Source organism: Conger conger, chromosome 5, assembly GCF_963514075.1.
Source record: "Conger conger chromosome 5, fConCon1.1, whole genome shotgun sequence".
Taxonomy (NCBI): Eukaryota; Metazoa; Chordata; class Actinopteri; order Anguilliformes; family Congridae; genus Conger; species Conger conger.
Window position 1 is genome coordinate 65,495,396 of NC_083764.1, and position 12,690 is coordinate 65,508,085.

General features: G+C 45.0%; 2 protein-coding genes across 2 annotated transcripts; both read right to left on the reverse strand.

Annotated features, from left to right (window-relative positions):
* Positions 1-368: 368 nt before the first annotated feature.
* On the reverse strand, positions 369-4,783 carry LOC133128989 (E3 ubiquitin-protein ligase TRIM35-like). Its single transcript, XM_061242794.1, has 5 exons — positions 4,278-4,783; positions 2,850-2,945; positions 2,510-2,764; positions 1,616-1,787; positions 369-1,184 (listed from the first exon to the last, which is right to left on the reverse strand). The coding sequence occupies exons 1-5, from the start codon at positions 4,683-4,685 to the stop codon at positions 658-660; spliced, it is 1,458 nt and encodes a 485-aa protein (XP_061098778.1). The 5' UTR covers positions 4,686-4,783; the 3' UTR covers positions 369-657.
* A 4,503-nt stretch (positions 4,784-9,286) lies between these two features.
* Positions 9,287-12,200, reverse strand: LOC133128386 (E3 ubiquitin-protein ligase TRIM35-like). The gene is made up of 5 exons (XM_061241839.1): positions 12,109-12,200; positions 11,793-12,023; positions 11,242-11,264; positions 10,533-10,648; positions 9,287-10,098 (listed from the first exon to the last, which is right to left on the reverse strand). Exons 2-5 carry the CDS (start codon positions 11,988-11,990, stop codon positions 9,539-9,541), a joined length of 897 nt encoding a protein of 298 aa, XP_061097823.1. The 5' UTR covers positions 11,991-12,023; positions 12,109-12,200; the 3' UTR covers positions 9,287-9,538.
* Positions 12,201-12,690: the final 490 nt, after the last annotated feature.

Sequence of the window (12,690 nt, forward strand, 5' to 3'; positions counted from 1 at the left end):
GATGGTTTGGTACTGTGCTGTTTTGAATTGGATTGAAACCACTCCAATATGACACTGATTGATTTTACGTTACCTTTGAGTGACATTCACACTGTACTACAGCTGCTGTCTCCATGGCGATGGCCTTTTATGTGTTACCATGACCCTGCTTAAGACTCAACCACACGTCACTGCTTATGATGATGGCTCTGTGTTTCTCAACTGATCTCAGATCAGCTCAAGTGAGTGTGGAATGAACCCAAACCCAGCGTATGAGGGGCGTATTTGTCTCTGTCTGCGTTCATACTGCACCGGAGAGAGAGACTTACCTCATCACACACCTGGGAGACACACTGGTGACGGGTAAGGAAAAGAGCAGCACTCTGGAGTGATTCCACTGCTGTATTTATTACACCCCAACTCATTACACACACACCAGTGTACTTACAATACCACCATGTGCCACAGTAATTACTCAGTAATAACATTGTGAGGTTATATCAGAGAGATCAGACATTTCTCATCAAGCACAATACAATGTTTGTATTTACATTTAAAATTATACACAATATTTTGTTATGATGTGTTTTTGTTTCTAACATTTGTAGTAAATCTACTCTGAGTTGATTAAATACAGTGCTTTGACTTCAACTGATGTTTACAAACAATCCCACAGTGCTATTTTACACTTACAGACACCTTCAGTGGACAGATCCGCACAGTCTCCAGAGTACCAAAGAATGGAAACAGTCTCTCAGTGAAGGAGTGTTTAAAAGTGTGGAGAGGAGTGTTGTCACTGGGGTCAGAGAATGACACCTCCCCCCTGTCCCAGTCCAGCTGCACTCTGACCCTCTGGAGGTTCCTCTGCACAGTGAGGTGTGTGAGTGGGGAGGTCATGGCTCTGTATTTCCCATCGCACAGCTCTATACTCCACACTCCTCCTGCTGGGCTCTCATACCCACCCCCTTTCCTGCTGATGGACTCTTTAGCCACACCCACCCCCCAGTACTCATTATCCCCCACTTCTACATCCCAGCAGTGTCTCCCTGAGCTGAATCCCTCAGAGCCCAGCACACACCACTGCCAATCAAATCTCTCTGGATTATCAGGAACCTGCTGTCTCTCACCACTCCATCCCACACTGGTCAGATCCTCAGACAGTGAGAGGTTGGAATTTGCTGTATTTGGGTCTAGAGTCACAGGAGCTGAAGGGACAGAGAATGAGACGTCAGCACTGAGCTGCACAAAGGGAAACCGTCAGACACAAAGGGCTCCTAATGATATAAACTGGGTTTCACAAGAACAACATTATAGCCTCAGATACATGTGTGAGAGAAGCAGCAGAACTAAAAGACAGTACTATTTCTTAGGATTTCACAAGGATAGTATAATCGTTGTAAGAAGGAGCAAAGCCTGTCAGTGTTTCTGTAGGCTCTTAAATACAGTATCACTCTTAAAGCAGTATTTTATTATGAGCATCAGTGAGATTAAGGACTGGTGCTCAGTCTCTTCACTCCAGGGCTCTTACACAGACAGGACCAATATGACTCTGACTGGCTTCATCAGCTTGTGGAATGGATGCTGAAGATTCCCCCTGTACAGTGACAATGTGGAGCTCCCTGCCCCCAGTACTCACTGTATTGAACAGTCCCCAGCATCTTCTCCCACACTCTGTACTTCAGATTGCCCAGGTGCTTGGCCACATCAATCAGCGCTCCTGAGACCTTCTCTGGATCCCCCAGGGTGCACTGGGCTCTGCAATAATATTCAGGAGTCACTTGTGCTGTGGGTGGCTTCATTACCATAGAAGATTATCAGCAGCAACATCAGATCTTCATTCTGTAAAAAAATGGCTCCATCCCTCCCAGCATTCGGCCACACAGCCCCACTGAGAGACACACACTCACAGCCCCACTGAGAGACACACACTCACAGCCTCACTGAGAGACACACACTCACAGCCCCACCCCACAGAGGGTATTTATATTAGAGGCAAATAATACCGTAAATACTTCAATATTACTAAATATATATGTTCCTCCATAGTCATTATTAAAGCTGCAGTAATTATTACAGAGAGAGGCATGTCAAACACATTCCACAGTAGCTCACTGATAGAACACTGCAGGCTAATAAACTACTCTTGATATTTAACCTGATGAGAGAGGATGGAGTTTGTTTACCTGTTTTGTGTGTCCTTGTAGCTCTGAAATAAAGAGAGTGAATTATGATCACTGTAGCCAAAACTCAGTCCTTTAACACCATGTTAGAAATCATTTTTATTTAAATATCTTGAAATAACTTTTGATATTACATGACATAGAAAATTAAATGTGCTGCTTTAACACTGTTATACATGTGTACAGTGTATGTTGCATGATAACGTTGAATTAAAACACTTTCCCTGCAAGACAATAATTCTGCTTGATTAAGTTTTGAGGAGATTTAATGACTTTTGCAAGAATAGAGAATACTATATTGTATAAATGAATGTGTATGAGCATTAACAGCAGTGTGTATAGAGTCCTACAGACACAGAGTGAACAGGTCTTACCTGCAGGAATGAGATGTCTTCAGCTCCCAGCTCCTGTTCTAAGGCTCTGATCTGTTCTGAAAGGGATGATATCTCTTCTGTCATCTTCTCAATCTTCTCCTTCATCATCTGACTCTTCTGCTCCTCTTCCTCCCTCAGTGCAGTGATCCTGGCTGCCTCTTCATGTTTTAGGAACTGCTGAAGTTTCTTAAACTTCATCTTTATCTGTCTCTCTGTGTGCTGGGCCTGGCTCTGGAATAAACATTATTCACCATCATTTCAGCACAATCCAGTGCTGCATTTTCAACACTGTGATTTAAAGGCCTCAGTACAGTACCTTGATGTGCTCTGCTGTTTGATCACAGATTAGTTTCACTGCATTAAAGGCTTTTAGCTTCTCCTGCAGTGGAGCCAGTGCAGTCCTGAGTTTCTCCTGGAAAGAAATGAGTCCACACTTTACTGAGGAAACGGACAGACGGTAAACTTCATTGCCTACAGACAGCACAAGAGTCCCTGCTCAGACAGAGGGGAGACAGAATGGCTCTATTCTGTTTTCACAGACAAAATTCAATATCCATCCATCCATCCATCCATTATCTTAACCCACTTATCCTGAACAGGGTCGCAGGGGGGGTGGAGCCTATCCCAGCATACATTTTGCGAAAGGCAGGAATACTGTAAAGACGGGGACTATCAATATAATACCGGGCACAATGTCCCTCACCCAAAAGCTCACACGAGCTAGAAATAACAAGAACCTTCAGGAAGGCGTCAGAAGCACACGCCGCACTAACGACCTGAACACCTTCCTTACCTTTTCTTTTAAGAGTGAACGAAACCCTGCACCAGCACGATACCTGACTCACTAACACACCTAGTCTACCGCGTGCTTACCAGCTTGGTGCAAGAGCGAACGGTTGACACCAAAGCACTGACAGACTGCCAGCGAGGGCTTTAAATACCCTCAGGAGGTAGGCTCCCCTGGCACTAACGAGGACCAGGTGAAGATAATGAAACCCTGGTGGCCACATCCAGTCACTACCTCCCAACCCTGACAAATACACCCTAGAAAGGTCGCCAACTCCACACAGAGAGGCCCCGGCTGACCGGGATTCAAACCCAAAACCTTTGCTGTGAGGCATTCAATATCCAGATGTTTTAAAATGAAAATATCCTACAATGTGTACTTAGTCTCTCTTGACACATTAACAGTGATCTTCCATCTGAGACCACATTGTGTCAGACACATTTATCTGAGCATGAACTTTGACCCCGACTGTCCCATGCTGAGCACTGCTCCCTAACACAGCTCTGAGAATGTCTCCACACTCCTGCCCCTCCCTCCTGTCTCTCTCTGTCAGTCATGTGACACGTAGTGAGGAGCTCCAACTGCAGTCAGGCCTGAGAACTAAAATGGCTCCTTTTGCAGATCATTTCACTTCGGAAATACAATAAATACTTACATGAGAATGTTAAATCATGAAACATTTTAATATTCAATGTTAATTATACTTGTTTTCAGTTATACTGATAACCTTCACCGAGGGCTCAGTAGATGACATCAAAACAAATCATTTTCAATCATCAATAATTTTCTGATTCAATTAGTAAAATATATCCATCCATCCATCCATTATCTGAACCCGCTTATCCTGAACAGGGTCGCAGGGGGGCTGGAGCCTATCCCAGCATACATTGGGCGATAGTAAAATATAAAGTTGATAAAATAAATTATGAATGTGTAAATTGCTTTAGAACCAGTTACCTTATACTCTTCGGCAGCCTCCTGAACTGGTAGCAGTTTGTGGTTTTCATGTTTTCTTGAAGTTTGACAGACAAGACATACAGGTATTTGATCCTCCAAACAGAAGAGTTTGAGTTTCTCACTGTGCAGACTGCAGAGCACTTCAGGTCCTGCTTTAGCTCTCTGACTTCTCTCCTTTAAGAACGCCTCACAGGTATTCCTCAGAGACAGGTTACAGGGAGGACATTCCCTCGAAGATCTTCTCCTGCAAACTGGGCACTCCAGAGATCCCTTCTGATCCCAGTACTGCTGCAGACAGGCCTTACAGAAGCTGTGACTGCAACTCAGGAGAACAGGATCCCTGAAGATGTCAGAGCACACAGGACAGGAGAGCTCCTCTTCCAGGAGAGAAGGAGATCCAGACGCCATTCTGTCTCCGTCTGTTCTGAGCTCAGTAAATAAATCTGAAGGATATACAGTGAAATCATATCATAAGTTCCCCAGTGTAGCTACAGCGTCTGTCTGTGAGAAAGTGGTACACTGTAAAAGTCCGTCTTCACTTTTACACCAGCCTTGTTCTTCAGGTTCTGCCAGTTCTCTCTCATGTATTAATGCAAATGGAATCTCATTACCCATATAAACTCAAGCACACACCCTCCCTGACAAACATGATTCACACACAGATGCATAACTGGAGTCCACAATCCATTCCTCTTCATAATAGCGTCACTGATGAAGCTAATGGAGTTAGCTGTGCTTTAGATTAGTTGAATTTCACAAATACTCATGACAGGGCAGCCTGTGGTGTAGTGGTTAAGGTAAATGACTGGGACACCAAGTTCGGTGGTTCTAATCCCAGTGTAGCCACAATAAGATCCACACAGCCATTGGGCCCTTGAGCAAGACCCATAACCCTGCATTGCTCCAGGGGAGGGTTGTCTCCTGCTTAGTCTAATCAACCGCACGTCGCTCTGGATAAGAGCGTCTGCCAAATGCCACTAATGTAATAATGATTGGCTCTCAATCCAGTCTACACATGAATCCCTTCTTTTCCATTCAGAAGTAAGGTGGCTTTCACGGGCAAGGTTCTTACACGCCTGTTTGAGTTGGGAAGCGAGGTGCGCACCTTCCTCTCAGACGCGCACTCCCCTCTTGCGCACCATCTCACTGACTCCAAATGGATATCACGTCTTGCTTACCTGCCATGCATATTTGATTAATTAAACACTCTCAACCTGTCACAACAAGGTCTCAACACTAACATCCTGACCCTCTCGGACAAAGTGAACGCTTTCACAAAAAAGTTGCAGCGCTGGGCAGCCCGTGCGGAGAGTGAGGATTTTGAAATGTTTTGGGAGCTGCAGGACTTTTTGGAGGAGAACGACATGAATGCCAATTCATTGAAAGCCTCAATTACCATTCATCTCCGAAGTCTCCTCGACAAATTCCATCAATATTTTCTCACGGGAAATGTAGAGCATTATGACTGGATAGGACAACATTTCACCAGCTGCTCTTCAAACGACCTGCCATCTGAGCTCGAGGATGCGCTGATTGAGCTGTCCAGCGACGCACATTACAGACGTTGTAACACTGGAGGAATTCTGGCTGTCAATTGCGCAGGAATACGTCTTTTGGATCGACCTATCTGTGCGAGAAGACATTTTCGTCTCTGGCCTATATAAAAAATAAATACAGATGTCGGCTCAGCAGCGTGGAGGAAAACCTTTGTGTCGCCGTGTGCAGCATCAATCCAAGAATGAACTTGCTATGTTCGTGGAAGCAGGCCCATCCTTCTCATTAGCATAGCCTATGTATGTTATTAAAGAAAATAAACCAGAGGAAGAAACTAAAATAAATAAAGCGAGATCGTTATAGCCGTGTTTCTGTCTCTCTCCGCCTCCAGATTAGCTGCTCTGGTGTTTTTGATCTGGACTGGATCTGATGATTTGTGCATTTGTTTAATCGTGATTGCTTTGTTTGTTCCGGTTCTTGTTCGTTTTATTAAATTGTTGTAGCCTAGGCTATTTCTTACATTGCCTTATTCGTTTTTGCTTGATTGACAGTTGTTAACATGGGTTTGGAATGGGTTTGGAATGGGTTTTGGGAAAGTGCAGTCGCCAGACCTCTCCAGTTATTTTTGTGGTGTCGCCAGACAAAAAGTTTAAGAACCACTCCTGTAGCGGGTACAAGCTGACGTTAACTCGAGTGTCAAAGGGAGAGCAATATTCTGTTCCCAGAATAGAAGATTTACTTTTGCGTTTGTTTGTTTGTTTGTTTGTTTGTAATAAAAATCAGTAGTTGTAATTCAGGCAGACCGGTAGATGCAGGGCAGGCAGAGTGTAATCTGGAAAACATGCAGGAGTTCAAAAACCAAGAAGCCAGACCGGCAAAAGTGTAAAACTAAATCCAACAAACCAGGCAGAGAGCAAAAGCCAGACAGAATATATCAGGGCAAAGGCACAGGGAAGAGGAGGCTAGAACCAGGGGAAAGGAAATAACAAGGGCAGAACTCGGAAACAGGGGAAGATGAACGCGCCTGAGATGAACAAATGAAACAGACCAGTAAATATATTTAAAACTGATAACAAGGGGAACAAGAATCAGGTGAGTGAACTGGGGAACAGATGATAAGGAACAGGTGAAATGAATGACAAGAGACAGGAAGGAAGTCCATATAAGGAGTGGGAGATGGAGACACAGGTGGAACGAATGAATAAGAGTGAATTAACTGACAGACTGACTACGGTGAGCACAGAGGGTCACAAGGAACGAAAACGCAAAGAGCGGATACAGAAAAACAGAGAACCCGACAGACATGAGTTTTTCATCCTCATGGACACACACTCAAAATGGATGGATGTGTACCCAGTCAGTTCAGCCACTGCAGCCTGAACAGCTGAGTGCCTGCACATTAGTTTCAGTCACCATGGCAGCCAGAACTCTTGGTCTCTGATAATGGTGCCTGCTTTGTGAGTGGAGAGTTTACAGGGTTCATGAGGAAGAAACGGGCTTGCAGAGCGGCCAGTCCAAACCTTTAAGGAGATTATGAAAGACTGTCTGGAGGGAACACTGGACACGAAAGGGGCAAGAGTCTGGTTCAGCTGCAGAGCAACTCTCCAGACCAGGACAGCTCTATCGCCAGCGGGAATGTTGCTCTCCGCTGCACCCTGGACTCCATACACCCCCACCTGAAATGGAGAGTTCAAAAGAAGCAAAGAAAACTGAGAACCATGACAGGCAGGTTTGTCATCGGTGATCCTGCACACACAAGGAACTTCAGTCACGGACCAAAATGGATTCCTGGATACGCAGAGACGGTGACTGGACCGGTATCCTACAGAGAGAGGCTGGAGGATGGAGGAGCGGTCCAAAGACACCAGGACCCAATCCATTCAGAACCTGAGTCACCTGAGGAGATCTCTGCTGGAGAGCTGAAGGACTGTACTGTCCCTAGTCATAACACTGCTCATAACACTGCTCCTCACAACACTGCTCCTCATATCACTGCTCCTCATAACACTGCTCCTCATATCAATGCTCCTCATAACACTGCTCCTCATAACACTGCTCCTCATAACACTGCTCATAACACTGCTCCTCAGAACACTGCTCCTCATAACACTGCTCCTCATAACACTGCTCCTCATGTCACTGCTCCTCATAACACTGCTCCTCATGTCACTGCTCCTTATAACACTGCTCCTCATAACACTGCTCCTCATAACACTGCTCCTCATATCACTGCTCCTCATATCACTGCTCCTCATGTCACTGCTCCTCATAACACTGCTCCTCATAACACTGCTCCTCATATCACTGCTCCTCATGTCACTGCTCCTCATAACACTGCTCCTCATAACACTGCTCCTCATAACACTGCTCCTCATATCACTGCTCCTCATGTCACTGCTCCTCATATCACTGCTCCTCATAACACTGCTCCTCATAATACTGCTCCTCATATCACTGCTCCTCATGTCACTGCTCCTCATAACACTGCTCCTCATAACACTGCTCCTCATGTCACTGCTCCTCATATCACTGCTCCTCATATCACTGCTCCTCATAACACTGCTCGGACAGCGCCTCCCTCAGGGGCTGGTTACCCAGCAACCAATGTGCACTGGGACCGAGACCCACAAAGACAGAGAGAGTTACCTCCTCATCTGAAAGACTTTCATTGAATATAAATATTTTTATTCTATATTTTTTTCTGATTATGAACTTATCTTATTTTTTCATATTATTAAAATAATTGCTGAGAAGTAAAAATACTCGTTGCAGTGGTTACTGTAGAACGATTAGGCTGGTAAGTAGAGTTATAGTATGTTAAAATGTTTGGTGGCAGGAGATGGAGTGGAGTGGCGTAAGACTGCCAGTATTCTGATTCCACTAGAGGGCGGTAGAGTCACTGTTACGCAGCAGCGTCGGGGTGAAGAACGAGTGAAGAAGTCAGGCTGTTAGAAGAGGTGTGTGAGTCACACTCGTTTCTCTGGTCCTGTTCAACTTCCAATGAAAGTAACGATACAGATATCTCCTGTCTTTACGTTACTGCGCACACAATCCCAGCGCTCCATTACAACTGCTATGAGCACTATTTTATTTGTGCCAAGAGGATGCGTTTTAAACAATGAAATGTATAATGAGATGTGCATAGTAGCCTAAGGTGGAAGCTTGATTTTTGGTTCTTAAGGGCATCTCTGGAGGTTAGACTCAATAAAGTAGGATCCTTATTGATTCCACCCTCTTTTGTGTTTTTCCTGAAATGATTGGCAGACCTGAACACCCAATCCCAGCACTGCAGCCTCCTTTCTGCGCTGAGATTGTTTTTCAATGAGGGAGCCTTGGGGGGGCTCCACTGATCTCAGATCAGCTCAAGTGAGTGTGGAATGAGCCCAAACCCAGCGTATGAGGGGCGTATTTGTCTCTGTCTGCGTTCATACTGCACTGGAGAGAGAGAGACTTACCTCATCACACACCTGGGAGACACACTGGTGACGGGTCAGGAAAAGAGCAGCACTCTGGAGTTATTCCACCGGTGTATTTATTACACCCCAACTCATTACACACTCACTAGTGTACTTACAGTACCACCATGTACCACAGTAATTATTCAGTAATAACATTGTGAGGTTATATCAGAGAGATCAGACATTTCTCATCAAGCACTTAAGAATGTTTGTATTTACATTTCAGATAATTGACTATATTTTGTTCATGACGTGTTTTTGTTTGACATCTGTTGTAAACCTGCTTGGAGTTTAATAAATAAAGTCATTTTACTTCAACTGATGTTTACCCATAATCCCACAGTGCTGTTTAACACTTACAAACACCCCCAGTGGACAGATCCGCACAGTCCCCAGAGTACCAAAGAAAGGAAACAGTCTCTCAGTGAAGGAGTGTTTAAAAGTGTAGAGAGGAGTGTTGTCACTGGGGTCAGAGAATGACACCTCCCCCCTGTCCCAGTCCAGCTGCACTCTGACCCTCTGGAGTTTCCTCTGCACAGTGAGGTCTGTAGGTGTGGAGGTCATGGCTCTGTATTCCCCCCTGATCAGCTTTATACTCCACACTCCTCCTGCTGGGCTCAGATCCAAACGCCCTTTCCTGCTGAATGACTCTTTAATCACACCCACCCGCCAGGCCACACCCCCCACTTCTACATCCCAGCAGTGTGTCCCTGTGCTGAATCCCTCAGAGCCCAGCACCCAACACCATCCAACAAATCTCTCTGGATTATCAGGAACCTCCTGTCTCTCACCACTGTTTCTCACACTGGTCAGATCCTCAGACAGTGAGAGTTTGGGATCTGCTGTGTTTGGGTCCAGAGTCACAGGAGCTGAAGGGACAGAGAATGAGACGTCAGCACTGATCTGCACAAAGGGAAACCGTCAGAAACAATGGGCTCCTAATGATATAAACTGGGTTTCACAAGAACAACATTATAGCCTCAGATACATGTGTGAGAGAAGCACCAGAACTAAAGGATAATATTTCATTAGTCACATATTGTATAATCCCTATAAGAGGGAGCCAAGCCTGTCAGTGTTTGTGTAGCTCCTGTCCTTCCCCTTAAATACAGTATCACTCTTAAAGCAGCATTTTATTATGAGCATCAGTGAGATTAAGGACTGGTGCTCAGTCTCTTCACTCCAGGGCTCTTACACAGACAGGACCAATATGACTCTGACTGGCTTCATCAGCTTGTGGAAAGGATGCTGAAGATTCCCCCTGTACAGTGACAATGTGGAGCTCCCTGCCCCCAGTACTCACTGTATTGAACAGTCCCCAGCATCTTCTCCCACACTCTGTACTTCAGATTGCCCAGGTGCTTGGCCACATCAATCAGCGGTCCTGACACCTCTGGATCCCCCAGTGTGCACTGGGCTCTGCAATAATATTCAGGAGTCACTTGTGCTGTGGGCGTGGCTTCATTACCATAGAAGATTATCCGCAGAAACATCAGATCTTCATTCTGTAAGAAAATGGCTCCATCCCTCCCAGCATTCTGCCACACAGCCCCACTGAGAGACACACACTCACAGCCCCACTGAGAGACACACACTCACAGCCCCACTGAGAAACACACACTCACAGCCCCACTGAGAGACACACACTCACAGTCCCACTGAGAGACACACACTCACAGTCCCACTGAGAGACACACACTCACAGCCCCACTGAGAGACACACACTCACAGCCCACTGAGAGACACACACTCACAGCCCCACTGAGAGACACACACTCACAGCCCCACTGAGAGACACACACTCACAACCCCACTGAGAAACATGCACTCACAGGAGTGTGGGGGAGGGGGGTATTTACATTAGAGAGAGATATTAATTTAATTAAAGCTGCAGTAATTATTAAAGAGAGAGAGGCATTTCAAACACATTCCACAGTACCTCACTGATAGAACACTACAGGCTAATAAACTACTTTTCATATTTAACCTGATAGAGGATGGAGGTTGCTTACCTGTCTTGTGTGTCCTTGTAGCTCTGAAATAATAAAATGAGTGAATTATTACCAGTGTAGCCAATACTCAGTCCATTAACACATAAATATCTTTAAATAGCTTTAGATATTATATGATATAGAAAAATAAATGTGCTGCTTTAACACTTTAATAAGGGGCGGCCTGTAGTGTAGTGGTTAAGGTGCATGACTGGGACACACAAGGTCAGTGGTTCTAATCCTGGTGTAGCCACAATAAGATCAGCCATTGGGCCCTTGAGCAAGGCCCTTAACCCTGCATTGCTCCAGGGGAGGATAGTCTAATCAACTGTACGTCGCTCAGGATAAGAGCGTCTGCCAAATGCCATTAATGTAATGTAATGTAATGCATGAGATGTTGCACGATAAACTGGTTTTAAAACCCTTTCCCTGCAAGACAATTGATTAATTAGCTTGATGAAGTTTTGAGGAGATTTAATGATTTTTTAATACTATATTGTATAAATAAATGCATGCAAGCATTGACAGCAGTGTGTATAGAGTCCTACAGACACAGAGTGAACAGGTCTTACCTGCAGGAATGAGATGTCTTCAGCTCCCAGCTCCTGTTTTATGGCTCTGATCTGTTCTGAAAGGGATGATATCTCTTCTTTCATCTTCTCAATCTTCTCCTTCATCTTCTGACTCTTCTGCTCCTCTTCCTCCCTTAGTGTAGTGATCCTGGCTGCCTCTTCATCTTTTAGGAACTGCTGAAGTTTCTCAAACTCCATCTTTATCTGCCTCTCTGTGTGCTGGGCCTGGCTCTGGAATAAACATTATTCACCATCATTTCAGCACAATCCAGTGCTGCATTTTCAACACTGTGATTTAAAGGCCTCAGTTCAGTACCTTGATGTGCTCTGCTGTTTGATCACAGATTAGTTTCACTGCATTAAAGGCTTTTAGCTTCTTCTGCAGTGGAGCCAGTGCAGTCCTGAGTTTCTCCTGGAAAGAAATGACAGAGTCCACTTTACTGAGGACACAGAACCACAGTAAACTTTACTGTCTACACAAACAGCACAAGAGCCCCTGCTCAGACACAGGGGAGCCAAAATGGAGACTCAGGTCAACATGTGTAGAAACAATGTGTTCACAGTGACACATATCTGTGCATTGCCTCTATGACAGGACATGCCAAGCAAACAGGTATGACTGTAGTAAATTACAACATACAAATTAATTCATATATTAAATTCAGTTTAATGTGCTGTATATTTACTCTCCAGTGACACATTAACAGTGATCTTCCATCTTAGACCACATTGTGTCAGACACATTTATCTGAGCATGAACTTTGACCCCTCCTGTCCCATGCTGAGCACTGCTCCCTAACACAGCTCTGAGAATGTCTCCACACTCCTGCCCCTCCCTCCTGTCTCTCTGTCAGTCATGTGACACGTAGTGAGGAGCTCAAACTGCAGTCAGGCCTGA